The sequence below is a fragment of the Crinia signifera genome, chromosome 3 (genome assembly GCF_055691185.1).
Source record: "Crinia signifera chromosome 3, ASM5569118v1, whole genome shotgun sequence".
Classification (NCBI taxonomy): domain Eukaryota; kingdom Metazoa; phylum Chordata; class Amphibia; order Anura; family Myobatrachidae; genus Crinia; species Crinia signifera.
This window is the reverse complement of record NC_139219.1, coordinates 317,429,327-317,445,762: the sequence shown is the minus strand read 5'-3', so window position 1 is coordinate 317,445,762 and position 16,436 is coordinate 317,429,327. Positions and strand designations below refer to the sequence as shown.

General features: G+C 47.1%; 1 protein-coding gene across 5 annotated transcripts in view; it reads right to left on the bottom strand.

Annotated features, from left to right (window-relative positions):
* Positions 1 to 16,436, bottom strand: part of LOC146064818 (cytochrome P450 2C5-like) — a 150,592-nt gene that overhangs the window by 46,050 nt on the left and 88,106 nt on the right. For all 5 annotated transcript variants that reach the window (XM_083178718.1, XM_083178719.1, XM_083178717.1 and 2 more), the window contains 3 exons: positions 9,745 to 9,907; positions 8,893 to 9,042; positions 3,081 to 3,241 (listed from right to left, as the gene is read on the bottom strand). In XM_083178718.1, the coding sequence (XP_083034844.1) occupies positions 3,081 to 3,241; positions 8,893 to 9,042; positions 9,745 to 9,907 (474 nt within the window). The remainder of the gene's footprint in view (positions 1 to 3,080; positions 3,242 to 8,892; positions 9,043 to 9,744; positions 9,908 to 16,436) is intronic.

Here is a 16,436-nt window from a genome sequence, read left to right as displayed (position 1 = left end):
GGGCCCACCACAGACAGGTGTATGCCGGTCACACCATGGGCCCACCACAGACAGGTGTATGCCGGCCACACCATGGGCCCACCACAGACAGGTGTATGCCGGTCACACCATGAGCCCACCACAGACAGGTGTATGCCGGGCACACCATGGACCCACCACAGACAGGTGTATGCCAGGCACACCATGGGCCCACCACAGACAGGTGTATGCCGGTCACACCATGGGCTCACCACAGACAGGTGTATGCCGGTCACACCATGAGCACACCACAGACAGGTGTATGCCGGGCACAGCATGGGCCAACCAGAGACAGGTGTATGTCGGTCACACCATGGGCCCACCACAGACAGGTGTATGCCGGTCACACCATGGGCCAACCAGAGACAGGTGTATGCCGGACACACCATGGGCCCACCACAGACAGGTGTATGCCGGGCATACCATGAGTCCACCACAGACAGGTGTATGCCGGGCACACCATGAGCCCACCACAGACAGGTGTATGCCGGGCACACCATGAGTCCACCACAGACAGGTGTATGCCGGGCACACCATGAGCCCACCACAGACAGGTGTATGCCGGGCACACCATGGGCCCACCACAGACAGGTGTATGCCGGTCACACCACGAGCCCACCACAGACACGTGTATGCCGGGCACACCACGTGCCCACCACAGACAGGTGTATGATGGTCACACCACGGGCCCACCACAGACAGGTGTATGCCGGTCACACCACGGGCCCACCACAGACAGGTGTATGATGGTCACACCACGGGCCGACCACAGATAGGTGTATGCCAGTCACACCACGGGCTCACCACAGACAGGTGTATGCCAGTCACACCATGAGCCCACCACAGACAGGTGTATGCCAGTCACACCATGAGCCCACCACAGACAGGTGTATGCCAGTCACACCATGAGCCCACCACAGACAGGTGTATGCCGGTCACACCATGAGCCCACCACAGACAGGTGTATGCCGGTCACACCATGGGCCCACCACAGACAGGTGTATGATGGTCACACCACGGGCCCACCACAGACAGGTGTATGCCGGTCACACCACGGGCCCACCACAGACAGGTGTATGCCGGGCACACCATGGGCCCACCACAGACAGGTGTATGCCGGTCACACCATGGGCCCACCACAGACAGGTGTATGCCGGTCACACCATGGGCCCAGCACAGACAGGTGTATGCCGGTCACGCCATGGGCATGGTGAGTGGTTAAGCTTAAAACAAAACAAAAAACAAGGATAAAGTTCAAGTAATGCTAATTGCACGACCAGACCCTTCAAGTGCCAACGTTGCTGTGAGATCCTCAAAATATCCGCTGAAAACGCCAGCGTCGCTCACAGCGACTGTTCTTTTTTTGGGTGCATTATTTAACTAAACGTCAATTAATTGACTCGCCTGTATTTATATTTATTTATACTAAAAGAACAGTCGCCGTGAGGGATGCCGGCATTTTTAGCAGATATTTTGAGGATTCCTGCTCCTACATACATTCGGGGATACCTAAAATTAGCGCTAATCCCCAATAACGGGTGTTTGAGGAATTAGCTGCAAATATACAATAGTAAATGGGCCCCTCAAAGACTCTTCCACTCAAAAGGGCTGCAAAGAGAGTTTGTGAGCCAGCAGTGACTGTAACAGATCTTTATGAATTCAGTTCAGCAGTGCCCTTCTTGGGGCTCCTTTGACAGCTGGAGCCCAGCAGCCACTGCCTCGAATGTCGGTGGGAGTTAGTCTCCTCCCAAGCCGGCATCCAGCTTTCAAGCACCTTCATATGCAGACAGTGTCTGCAGAGCACCCTGCTTTGGCCCCTTCCCAGGTGCTCAGTGGTACCGTCATAGGCTGAGAGGGAGGGATCTGCAAAGATCTCAATCCTCATACTCCCTGCCCTCTCAAAAAACAAGGGTGGAACTTGGCTGCTGTGCTAGATGTTGAGAGGTCATCAGGGGTGCTAACAGCGCCTCTAGGCCCCAGTAAAAAGGGGGTGCGGCGCACAGGACAGGCATGACCATGCCCCTGTAAAAAAAAAAAAACCTGTAAAAAATCCGCTGCTGCAGCTGACCCTCTCCCCTCAGCGCATGGCACTCAGCGTGGGCAGCCTGTCCTCTCTACTTCCACTGCCAGGCTATCTAGAGCAGATGAGGGGGGTGCAGGACCCAGACCTCTCAATCGGACCCAGGCCCGGGTAAAAAGTACCCACCCCCTCTCGGCGCCACTGGAGGTCACCACACTGCTGCAGAAAACTTCAAAAATTTTGTAAAAAAGAAAAAAAAATAGAAATTACCTGCTCTGCAATTGGGGAGCCGAGTGGTCAGCTGATGTACCAGATAGTACGCTCACTGCACCTCAGCTGGCCACACCACTCAGCAGCTGTTCCGGGTACTGAAGCAGCATTTAGAGTAAGCAAAGTTGACGTACTTTACCATCTCTCCTAAATGGTGCAGGGCAGTAAAAAGCCCAGCCAGGCCCATGTACTTTTTATGGGTGTGGCATAAGTGTAAGAGGCATGGCAAGCAACCCTTAGGATAAAATAAGAAAAGAATAAATGTAGTACTTTAAGCACCTCCCTGGCCATGCTGCAGCATATGCTGGTTTAAGAAGAGCTGCTGCCAGGTAACCAGGGCCACACTGGGCCCCTCGAGCAGACCTGCACCCAGATAATTAATACCCCCTCTTTCAGCACCATTTAGTAGGTGTATTACTATTACAGATTAATAGTATTATTATAAGCACTTATGGTTATCTATACATATTGTAATAAAGTCCCATGTTTAAGTTATCTGCCTCCTATGGTAGGACAGAATCCTATGTAATCAAACACTAAAGCTCCTCACCTCTAGGTGCAAACCAGCTGCCACTAGATGGCACCAGACTGTCGGTGCTGACATTCCTATTACGTTGTTCCATCACTTAAGGGGCTGGTAACTAGTAGAACATAATGACTTAGTGAATAGGTAACTACCGATAGTAGTCTTTATATAGTATTCATCAAGCTTTGAATGAGGAGAATGCAGAGAGAGAAAAAAAGAAATAAAATGTCATTTCAAATGACGTACCTGGACCCCAGGACTTCCCATGAGTCTCGTATTTTCATTAATTAAATTCAGGAGCTGCAGTATGGTTGGGTCGTCGTATTCAAACCTCTGGCCAAGCAGCACGGACACAATTATATTGGCTACAGCAGCGTTCATAATGCGCAAATTATTTAAGGGTTTTCCTAGAAATAAAAAAAATAAAATGAATGTGTAAACGGAATGAGAGATTGAACAGAAATACAGAACAATTTTACATTAAAATAAGCCCAGTGGGGTCTCCGTTACCTGGCACTGTAGCAGCAGCTCTTCCCAGCCCAGCACATGCTCATACCTCCCAACATTTTTATCTTGCTGATCGAAACGCACGCTCACAAAAAAGGGGCGTGGCCTCTGCAGGAATGCGGCGCAGCCTTAGGAGGATGCCAAGCAGTGGCGTAAGTTCATCCCAGTTGAGCGGAGGCAAGATATATATATTGGTGCCCCAAAAACATACACACACACACATATATGTCTCATATGAAATATTTATCTATTTATATATAGAGAGAGAAAGAACACATATATATTTCAGATCTCAACCACAGATGCTATTTCAATGGCTTTCAATTAATGGATTTAAATTTGCAGGGGAGGAGGAGGTGCCCCCTTGAGAACAGGAGCCCGGCGGCAGATGACTCCATTGCCTCCCAGAGTTCTGCCACTGATGCCAAGGCCACTATGGGGGCATAGCCAGCACTATGCAAGCTTCTGGCCATGTCCCCAGCCCAACTGAATAGATGCTTTGAGCATAGCATATATTCTCCGCTGCTTTGCTGGGCAGAGCAGCCACAGGCGGGGGAAATCCCAACTGACTTCCCCGCACCTCGGGACAGTCCCTTGTTCCATTCGGGGCAAGCAGCTTACATAGCACTAGCTATACCCCAATGGTGACAAAAAAAAAGCGCCATTCTTTTTTGTGAGCGTCTCGATCAGCAATAGAATTGGGACAGCTGGGAGGTATGCATGTGCTACGTGCTGGGCTGCAGTATGGCTAGGGGGGGGCTTAAATGCTTTTCAGTATGTTATTATTTGTACATGGTCACTCCTCCTGTACTTAGGGTTTTGCCCCCTTGAAAAGTACCTGGGCCCGGCCAGGCTTTCAACTGCCCTGTATATAAACCTAGCATCTATTACTCTCAGAACCTTATATGTACAGATGGAGCCTTCTTCAGCTAGCCTTCTCTGGAGAGCCATGGCTCACCAAGGCTTATCATCATCTATTGTTCTCAGCTGCAATTCAATACATAGAACAATATATCAGGGGATTAGCGGAGGATTAAATCGGACAGCCCTGGCTCACCTAATCCGATTAAAGGGATAGATGAGGATCACTCTATCTGTAGGGCCTGATTCAGCATGGATTGCTAGCCTGAGAAGTTACAGTTGACCGCGAGCAGTAAGCTGCCACACAGGCAGAAAGAGAAAACGCCCTGCACAAATTTACGAAAGCATCGCAGTACACTTTCCACCCGCAAATCCAGAAACATTGAAGAGTCTTTGCTGTCTGAGCAAATAATAATAATAATAATAATAATAATAATAATAAATATTTATGGTCATCAAATGCCCACATACAATGAACACTTAAAAAAATTCATGTGAACAGTACAGCATAGACAAGAACAAATAAAAGGGAGCGACATCGGAATACAAGACCATGCTTAATTTCAACTAATATACCCACTAATTATTCAATTGGAAAGAAACTCTCTATAAAGAGTCTGGTTCTACACAAGATTGAACGATATCTCTTCTTCGATGGTAAAAGAGAGAACAATTCTCTGCTAGGGTGCAAGGGATCTTTGGTACTTGTTTCCTAGCACGGCGCCCAGATTTTCTACATATGGCACCGTAGGAAAACCGCATCGCATGCTATGCGATTTTTTTTTTTATTATTATTTTTTTTTCTATGGGCATTGTACCCCAGTATATTGCATGGCATGGCATCGCATGTCCCGCAAAATCGCATGTGATCGGATGCGATTTTATAGGGTGTGCGATGCCATGACATTAGGTATACAATAATATGATTGTATGTTCCAAAAATAGGTGTAACAAACCCCCCCTCTATCCACGCCCCCCCGAAGGGTGACGAGCGCTGCGAACCCTGCGAGGGGCAGCACAACACGTCCTCAGACTTTTTCCACATCGGCGTGGAGCTGATTTTATATAGTGTGGCGAGCGCAGCGAGCCACCGTGCCTGAAGCGTGGCGAGCGTAGCGAGCCCCGCAAGGGGACGCGTATTACTTTACATGTATTCCGCGTCTGCTCACAGCGCTTCGGGCTCGGTACCTCGCTGCGCTCGCCACACTATATAACGTAAACTCCACGCCGACGTGGATAGTGGGGTAATGAAAAAGTCAGAGGACGTGTTCCGCTGTGCTCGCCACGCTTTGGGGTGGCGTGAATAGTGGGGGGGGGGGTGTTAAACCTATTTTTGGGACATACAATCATATTATTGTATACCTAATGTCATTGCATAGCACCCCAGAAAATCGCATGTGATAAAACAAATTGCATGCGATCTTGCGTGAGGTGCAATGCCATGTGATGAAATGGCCCTGGGGACATAACAGCAGTGAATAAATTAACGGAAAAAATCGCATTGCATCGCATGCGATAAAAATCGCATGCGATGCGATTGTTTTACGCGGAAAGCCCTCTACGCAATTAACGTAGTGGGCGCCGTGCTAGGAAACAAGTACCAAATACTCTTTGCTTTTGAGAGGAGCTGATTTCCATATACATGTTGGATACTTGGTAAGGCGACCCCAATTATTTTGCTTGCCAGTGATACCACTCTCTGCAGAGATTTACGGTCAGCGGCAGAGCAGGAGCCAAACTATACTGAAACACCGTAGGTGAGAACATTTCAATAATACTAGATTAGAACTTCACCAGAGTTCTCTTACACATGCCAGCCGAACGTAGTTTCCTCAAAAAAACATACGCTGGCGAGTCTTCTTTATGACAATGTTAATGTGTGTACTCCATAAAAGTTCTTTTGACATATTTATGCCTAAAAATTTGAATTTTACGAATCTTGGTGGCACCTCCTAAAGTCCACAATCATTTTTTAAAACTGTGTACACACACTTTGTATTGCTGTTAGATGTAAAGTTGTGTACAGTACACACGTACAGATTTTCTGTCTGATCTATCTGGTGGGAACAGAAACCTGGAAATGTATGGGAGCATATGACAATCAAAAATTTCCACCCAAATGCAGGAAAACAGAAAAAAAATTATATGCTTTGATAAATTTGTTAGATCAGAACGATTAAACAATTTGTCTGACTGATCACTGTCTTTTTTCAAGTGTTTGGGACCAATTTTTTGATTGCCAGTTGCTCCCATACATTTCCAGGTTTTTGTTCCCACCAGACAGAAAATCTGTACGTGTGTACGCACCTTTAGATTTGATTTTCTATTAGATCTGGCATTGTCCTAAAAACCATTAGATGTGGATTGGATTTTGCTTCTATAAGCAAAATCGAATTGAAACAGGGAAAAAATGGAAGCGTGTGTACATAGCCTAAAAGTGCCCACGCACGCACCGATGTCTGTGTGCTGTGTGTTTTGAACTTCAAGGTGCCATGCGATTTTGGCACTTGAAGTGGATGCTATGCGATGTGCTGCACTGTGTGGGTGCGATGCGATTTCAGCCTTTTTCTTTTTTAAGTTAACAGTCTGTAATGGACATCGCATCGCATGTACTCCAAAACTGATGCGATGCAATGCAATACAATATTGTACCCGCGGGGACGGGCATCGCATCGCCGCAGGTACACGGTGCGATTAAAGCTGATGCGATTTGAACTTTAAGAGTTCCAAACACATGCGATTATCGGCACGTGTATGGGCACCTTTAGTCTTATCCACATTAAGGACCAGACAGTTATCACTATTCCAGGACTCCAGTCTGGACACATCTAACCTGTAAGCTGTTTCATTACCGTTAACAATAAGACCCACTATAGTGATATCATCTGCATATTAAATCATTTGGACAGATTCAGAGCAATCATAAGTAAACAAGGAGCACAACAGAGTGCTCAAAACGCACCCCAGTGAAACCACTGTGCTGACTGTCAGTTCACCAAATACTTGGGGCCAGATGCACTAAGCTTCAAAAGTGATGAAATGGAGAGTGATAAACAACCAACCAATCAGCTCCTGCCTGACATTTTTCAAACACAGTCTGTAACATGCAGGCAGGAGCTGATTGGCTGGCTGTTTATCACTCTCCGGGCGGGATGTATCAACATACATCGCCGCCCTTCGCACGGCAGCCGCCGCGATGCTACCGCATATGTACTAACATATGCGGCCAGCATCGGGCTGCGGTAACGGAGACCCCCGCGATACCTGTGATGTGGGCTGCGGGGGTCTCCGTCAACTCCCGGCGGCTGCCAGCGTCCCCCTGCGTCTCCTCGTTCCCCCTGAAGCCGGATGTCCTCCCGGCTGTGACACCAGGGGGAGGAGGAGGTTAAAGGAGGACGGGCGGGGGGGGGGGCAGCGCGCGGACGGCGTACGGCGGGCAGCGAAAGAAGCCCATAGGCTTCTATAGGGAATCGCCACCCTCTGGGTGGCGATCCCTGGCCAGCGAAAACGGGGCGAACCGGTGATGATACATAGGAAAATGCGGTAAAACGGGGGTTTTACCGCATTTTCCCTTTAGTACATTCCGCCTTCCATTTCATCACTTTGGAAGCTTAGTTTGTCTGGCCCTTAGTCTTTTATTCTGACCACCTGCGACCTGTCTGATAAAAAGTATAAGATCCATCTACACATGTACCCGCTTAACCCAATAAATGTGAGAGGGTCTGAGGATGCCACTAATCTGCGACTGAGAGGGTGGAAGTTTTCAGTACTGACATCATTGTATCTCCCAAAAGGCCTGGGCACGCCTGTATGTATGTATGTATGTATGTATGTATGTATGTATGTATGTATGTATGTATGTATGTATGTAGACACATATATTACGGCAGGTTTCCGCCCAGAAATGCCGGCTTCCTGTCACTTAGACTGCAGCTACATTCCTCTTATGACCCATGCGCATTTTATATAGCTAATTCTAGTATTAGCATGTGGGGGAGGCTTGCTGGGACCTATAGTCCTCCTGTAAAAGGTAGTATTATTCATTCATTATATGTCTATCAACTCCCCCCACCCTCTCTGTCCAGTGTGTAGTTTTTGTCCTGGGGGAGGGGTGTTTGATGTTGGCATTGGAAGAAGAATGTAATGTATTTGAAAAAAAATAAAACTAAAGGCAAAGATTACTTTGACTCTGTCAAATCCAAAAGGTCCTCAAGTATAAAGTATAAACATTGCTACAATTATTGAAGTAAATTAAATCAATTCACTTCTGATGTATAGGGAGGAGAACACTAACAGAGGGCAAGACCAGACTGGCCACATTGCTCTTCTGGAGCAAATGCCAGGAGGACGGAAGGGCCAGTCCGGCCACACAGAAAGACCGAGCTGCGCAGACTCCCGGCACTCTGCTCAGCTGCCTGGTAAGCTGCTCAGCCTCCCGGCACTCTGCTCAGTTGCCTGGTTCTCATAAGACAGGGGGTGATCGAGCTGCTCAGACCCAGGCACTCTGCTCTGCTGCCTGGTTCTTCTGATAGGACAGGGGCTGGCCGAGTAGCTCAGACTACCGCCACTCTGCACAGTTGGCTGGTTCTCATAAGACAGGGGCTGGTCCAGCTGCACAGACTCCCGGCACTCTGTTTGGTTGCATCGCTTAGAAAAAGGTTGGTTTAATATTTTTTTTTTAAACTCTAACCTCCATAGGACTTCAATGCCTTTGTTAAGCACTCGGCCTCTTCAATAATCTTGTTCTCTATACCCTTCTTCCCCATCCCGAAGTCTCGTAAGGTTGAAAGGGTAAATCGCCTCATTACTTTCCAGTTCTCGCCGTTCGATAAAGCAAAACCTGAACGGAATGAATACAAGTCACTGAGTGGACACATAGTACACATTAGTTTTGCACAAAAGGTATTGCTACCTGCCAAAAATATGCGCCAAGCAAAAAGAATGACATTTGTTTGAAACACCCGTGTACAGTATGATGTCAGCTCCCCACACGGGAAACGGAAGTGCCACAACATTTTACTGAGCGTCTATTTGTCAGAAGTGTATGAAAGTATGAAACAGGGGTAATGCATGCAACATGGGCGAAGACAGACATCCAACTTTGAATCAGCCCCTCTGTGTCTCAATTATTTATACCCAGTTATAAGGCCTTTTGTCAGTAAAATTGCAGATACAATACTTGCAAACTGCCAACTCCTCAGTAACAGGAGCTGGGTGCTGCACTATAATACATGCAGCAGCTGGCTTCTATCACAGTGCAGGAGCCATTGCAGCAGACACAGCACAGTCCTTATCATTGTATTCCCCACAGGGATAAAAGTAGGTCCAGACTGCCCTCATGGCTACACTGGTTGTCCCAAAGGTTAATGGTTGCCCCAAGATGTAAATAGTGAAGGATGCGCCATATTGGGTTATCATTTACATTAAATGGCTGCAATTTTGCCAATATTACAAATAAGTCAACTGATTGGTCCTAAAATCTTGAACACATACCTGCACAGTGTTATACAGTATATACATAATGGACACCAAATACAGTTACCATGGTCCTTAAGGAATTTAGCAAGCACTGGAGTGCTCGGCCGGTCGGAGAATTCCTCCGCGTGGTTTACTAGAGCTTCTTTTATGACATCATAACCACATAGGATGACCGCCTTCATCATGCCCAACTGGATGCTGTATACTGGGCCGTACGTCTTAGACAGCTGTAGATACAATGTAGAGCAGACATAATTTAGACAGCAGTCAGTGGCGGCTCCAGAGGTGGAGCTGCAGCACAGTTTGTAATTCAATTAGGGGAGCCATACCCACTGCTAGTGAGTCAGTTTGGAATGGCAGTTGGTGCGGCTGATCGGGGCCAGCACTGACATCACATGACTTCCCCTCAAACACTTGGGCACGCCTACATTTTAATGTAAAGGAAAGGGGAAGTGGAAGGTGGATCAGAGCACAGGTAATGATTGGTAAATACAGTAGGTATGGGTGTGTATCGATGAATCCACAATTCAAAATGGTATAGGAGGCCTGTTTAGAGGGATCTCACTTCAGGTAGATAGCGTGGAGGTGCACCCTAGAGAGTAATTATATATGCAAAGGAAGGAAGAGAAAGACTCTCTCTTTGTTGGGGCACTCTTTAACAATGATTACAATTCAGTAATCAGAAACTTGTAGAAATATATCATAAGATATTGGCAGTGAGTCATGAGTAGCAACACAGGTTTGAGTGGGATGATATAGGTAGATATATCACGGAGCCAGTGTCACTGGGGTAGAGTAGACTAGTTAAGGATGCTAGTAACACTTAAAGGAGTGGGTTAGATTGGTCCAACCCCGAATATGGTGTAGGCTAAAAATTAACTTTTATTTGATTTTGTTAAAATAAACACTAGACAAGAACGTTTTTTAGGCGCTCACACACAAACATATAACATATAAATATATATATACAAAAATTGAGTGATTCACACTAACTTGTGTGTGCCCTGTGGGCATAACATCCCCTGGTTCTGCAACACCATGTATCTCGGCTCAAGAAGATACGTATGAGCCTAAAAGTATAAGGACTCTTTGGAAAAAGTCTCAAAGATGAGCCTATGAGGTTGGACTAAATTAATGTAGCCCAGCCCCCAGTCCAGGTGGTAATGTTCCCCAACACAGGTAGTGGGTTAGAGGGGGTCACCTGCGTGTTGCTAAAGCGGGATGTTATCTGTTAACACTTACTAGGATTCACTTAGTCAGAACCATGAACTATCAATTAGAGAGTGGAGGTATAATGGATAGGTCAATACATGAAATTTCACCACAGTAAATAAAATGTTTCAAGTATTGCTAGAACAGTTACTATTTCAACATTGTATCGAAGGGGTAACAATCCCTCTGCAAAGTTTAGCTGTTCTTAAGAAGAGATAGCGTGTAGGCTGACTAGTGATTCTCCTAGTTTGTTTGCCAAAAAGGGGAAAATATACATTTAATTATAGTGAGATTCCGCAAACTTAGGAATCTACTTTTAAGGGGACACTTTCCAGTGCCTGATGTTGTGGACTGTTATGTGCATTTGTTTGTACCGTACTCTCTGCTATTCTTTACAACAGTCTATATAAGTGTCAATCATCAACAGTGATAGGCTTGCCTATTAGGCAGTCCTATCTATTTTTAACCGTCTATAAAGATGCCCGTCGTCAGCAGTGTATTTGTCGGCAGGCCGACACTAGAGTATGTCTCATTCAATACAGACAGGCTCTAGTTCGGTTCATGGCCGGCATGTGAAGCATGAAATATAGGTTGTCACAGTCTACCTGCCACCATGTCGGCAATTACGCATATATTTGCAAAGCAGATTGGTGTTAGTACAGATAGCAATTGGCACAAAGAGATGAGTTTATCTGTGCTGTGGCAATCTTGTGTTATTTCAGTTTAGCCGACAGCTGTAGTGTCAACATAGTATGCTTAAACTGTCAATATTTTCTGATTTAATCCAAACCAATCTCTTAGATATAAGTTGTCACAGTCTACCTGCCACCATGTCGGCAGTTACACATATACATTTAATTATAGTGAGATTCCGCAAACGTAGGAATCTACTTTTAAGGGGACACTTTCCAGTGCCTGATGTTGTGGACTGTTATGTGCATTTGTTTGTACCGTACTCTCTGCTATTCTTTACAACAGTCTATATAAGTGTCAATCATCAACAGTGATAGGCTTGCCTATTAGGCAGTCCTATCTATTTTTAACCGTCTATAAAGATGCCCGTCGTCAGCAGTGTATTTGTCGGCAGGCCGACACTAGAGTATGTCTCATTCAATACAGACAGGCTCTAGTTCGGTTCATGGCCGGCATGTGAAGCATGAAATATAGGTTGTCACAGTCTACCTGCCACCATGTCGGCAATTACGCATATATTTGCAAAGCAGATTGGTGTTAGTACAGATAGCAATTGGCACAAAGAGATGAGTTTATCTGTGCTGTGGCAATCTTGTGTTATTTCAGTTTAGCCGACAGCTGTAGTGTCAACATAGTATGCTTAAACTGTCAATATTTTCTGATTTAATCCAAACCAATCTCTTAGATATAAGTTGTCACAGTCTACCTGCCACCATGTCGGCAGTTACACATATATTTGCAATACAGATTGGTGTTAGTACAGATAGCAGTTGGCACAAAGAGATGAGTTTATCTGTGCTGTGGCAATCTTGTATTATTTCAGTTTAGCCGACAGCTGTAGTGTCAACATAGTATGCTTATACTGTCAGTATTTAATAATTAAATCCAAACCAATCTCTAACTATCAACAATATCTCAATGACAGTTAATGTTTTAATCATTAGCGGCTCAGGTACTGTTAGTATGTACAGATCTCTGAGTCACAACATGCAGGAAATAGTACAGATGCTCCCGCAAGGTAGGTGGATAGGGATTAGGGATATTGGGGTGGGGAATGGGGGAAGGGGTTTATGGACACAAGGAAAGAGGGGGAGGAAAATGACCAAGAGAAATGGAAAAAAGAGGGACCAGATGGAGATGAGAGTCTGACTGTATCCAAAAGAGTATGAGTGATCCCACCGACTTTATATACCCTTAACAGTGGTGGGGTAGTCTGGTTTGAGGATTGGAAAGTCTCCTTTCACCTCTGGCAGGCTACCCACTTCCACTTGTCAGCTGCCACCTGATAGTAGTGGGCTCTTATGGGTATTGTGGGGGAAGAGCTCTGCCCAGTATGGAGTCAGGAAGAAAGAAATTGGTGTTACCCTTTGGTGCGAAAAGCGGCTACTGCCCACCTATTATACCTATCACTAGGGGTGGAATACTGTATGAAACTGGGAGAGGTCACCCTTCTCCTGTCATACCTTCATACGCCCCAAGTAAGCTGCCATCATTTGTTAGGTGGGCTTTTTTTAGGTATGGTGGGTGAGCGGGCTTGATATCACACTGTGGGGGATTTTATAGCACCAATGAAGTGAGTGTGGGGGAAAAAGAAACGATTGGGAGGAGGACGGAAGGTAGCAGGTAAGAAGTGGAAGGAGGAACCAGGGAGGGAAGGAGGTAGAAGGAGTGCGGATGAGCGGGTACCTGTAAGTGCACGCTATGCGCTGGGCGGCACTGTGACAGTCCTGTCAGAAAGACTGTGGCTGCTGCGACTGTATGCGTCTCCACGATAATCGCGTGGAGAGGGCTGCAGGAGCTGGGGCTGATGCGGCTGGTACCGCTGATGCGCTGAGCGGCACTGTGACAGTCCAGTCGGGCAGGCTGTAGCTGCTGCAGCTGTAAGCGTCTTCCACGATGATCGCGTGGAGAGGGCTGCAGGAGCTGGGGCTGATGCGGCTGGTACCGCTGATGCGCTGAGCGGCACTGTGACAGTCCAGTCGGGCAGGCTGTAGCTGCTGCAGCTGTAAGCGTCTTCCACGATGATCGCGTGGAGAGGGCTGCAGGAGCTGGGGCTGATGCGGCTGGTACCGCTGGTGCGCTGAGCGGCACTGTGACAGTCCAGTCGGGCAGGCTGTAGCTGCTGCAGCTGTAAGCGTCTTCCACGATGATCGCGTGGAGAGGGCTGCAGGAGCTGGGGCTGATGCGGCTGGTACCGCTGATGCGCTGAGCGGCACTGTGACAGTCCAGTCGGGCAGGCTGTAGCTGCTGCAGCTGTAAGCGTCTTCCACGATGATCGCGTGGAGAGGGCTGCAGGAGCTGGGGCTGATGCGGCTGGTACCGCTGGTGCGCTGAGCGGCACTGTGACAGTCCAGTCGGGCAGGCTGTAGCTGCTGCAGCTGTAAGCGTCTTCCACGATGATCGCGTGGAGAGGGCTGCAGGAGCTGGGGCTGATGCGGCTGGTACCGCTGATGCGCTGAGCGGCACTGTGACAGTCCAGTCGGGCAGGCTGTAGCTGCTGCAGCTGTAAGCGTCTTCCACGATGATCGCGTGGAGAGGGCTGCAGGAGCTGGGGCTGATGCGGCTGGTACCGCTGATGCGCTGAGCGGCACTGTGACAGTCCAGTCGGGCAGGCTGTAGCTGCTGCAGCTGTAAGCGTCTTCCACGATGATCGCGTGGAGAGGGCTGCAGGAGCTGGGGCTGATGCGGCTGGTACCGCTGATGCGCTGAGCGGCACTGTGACAGTCCAGTCGGGCAGGCTGTAGCTGCTGCAGCTGTAAGTGTCTTCCACGATTAGCGCGTGGAGAGGGCTGCAGAAGCTGGGGCTGATAATGCTGGTACGGCTAAAAGTATCCGGAGCGCTGGATAGTGTTGAAGCCGGTCTGTGGCACGGCTGCTGCTGCGGCAAGATTGGGAGGCGCACAGTGTCTGCGTCACTCCCACTGAAACCAACGATCGTTTCACCTCTCTGGCTTCTTCAGGGTTAAGGTGTGTGGCACACCTGTGGTTCAAGTGGAATAATTAGAAGTCCAGAGTCCAACAGTAGGTGATGCCTCTAGGCTTCTCTGGACTTCTAATTATTCCACTTGAACCAGCTCCCGCTTCAACTATCGATTGGACCTCCCCATATTTATCCACTGGACAATACTACAAGGGATACCGTCACCTGCTTATATTGGAGACCCACCTGGTCATTCAGGACTACCTGTTACCACCTTCCAGGCAAAACATCTTGGGACTTCAGCAGTTAATCGGACACCCTGATACCAGTTTAACGGATTACAAAACCAAAGGGGTAATATGTCTTTAATCGTATAAAGGGAGCATAATTGTGAATGAGTGGAATCTATTCAATCCAGTGCCAGCAGTTGATATATATATATATATTGTTTTATTTAAGTGCTTTTTTATTGTGAGTACATTTTGTTTATTAAATACCAATTTTATATTTATGTGATACCCAGTTGATCTATGTGTGTTACTACCTAAATCTAAGCGCTCCACCACTTTTTTCCTTTTTCCTATTGTCATCAGGGGACTGACCCCCCCTAAAGGTGTGAGCAGCTAGCTAAACATCCCACCCTCCAGCGCCTTTTTTCTGTTCACCTACGTGAATAAGATCTTTTCTACCGCGCCACAGCCTCGGATCGCCAGACAGATATCCAAACGCCTGTTTGGCCGCCACTGGAAACTGGACGCCACTATGTCGGACCAACAAGCCACGCCCAACGCGTTTCGTCACTCAAATGGACTTCGTCAGGGTCATTGAAGATGGTAGGATAAAAACCGATGTTTTATTTTAAGGATGTGGACCGGAATACGTTCCTCATGGCGGCTAGTCACCATCCGCCAGCCCTCAAGCGGGGCCTGCCGCCATCTCAAATGTTGAGGATAGCACGCATCATGAGCGATAGACAAATGGTGGAAGAGCGCTTAGATTGTCTTATCGTTAAATTTATTCAGCGGGGTTATGATCCCAATGTTCTTCAGGGTCAAAAACAACAGGTGATCCCGACAAGATGAGACAGATTGTGGCCCCCCCGACCACCATCACACTTTTTTCTTTTCTCCCTTCCCATGGGAATCACCATTTTGCCCCTTTGCTTTCCCGCCCCTCTTCCCTGTTGTGTTAATTTGTTCCCTCCCCATTCCCCCTAGACATACGAATCTTGGCATTTAATCACCATTATACTGTGGCTAGAGAATCCTACCTTTTAGGCCTAATCCATCCGCATTGAAAGAGCAATATATATTTCTTTTTGCCATGAGGCTAGATTGTAGTGCGAAGGAAGGTTAGAGTCATAGTGAGGCTAAATGAGAATGTTGTAAAGAACTCTGATACATATGCCTAATGAATCTATGTACCTATCTAATCTCTTGTAAGATCGTATTGTCTGTATTTGTGTTTCTGTATTTGTTTTTCCACTTGAAAAATTTAAATAAAGAATATATAAAAAAAAAAACAACAGGTGATGAGCCTTCCCAGGTCTCAACTTTTATTCCCCAAAACCAGGGATTCAACCATGATCTTACCATGGACCAGCACGTTCTCTATGGCCAGCCCTGTAATTAGGCATGCAACTAATGCCTTGTGGCCAATTATAAAAACAGACACAGATTTACCAGGGTTGAAAAATCTTAGACCTTTGGCGGCCTTTAAAAGAGGATCTAACCTTAAGGACTGGTTGATAAAAACCGACATCACCGGTATGGGTATACCCAGGCCCCCTAATACAGTATCTAAACCCCCTGGCTGCTACAGTTGTCTGTCATGTGCCACTTGCAAACATACTGTTATACTGTTACTTGTCGGTCATTTAAACATCCACACACTGAACAGATGTTTGACATTATACAGATACTAACCTGTAA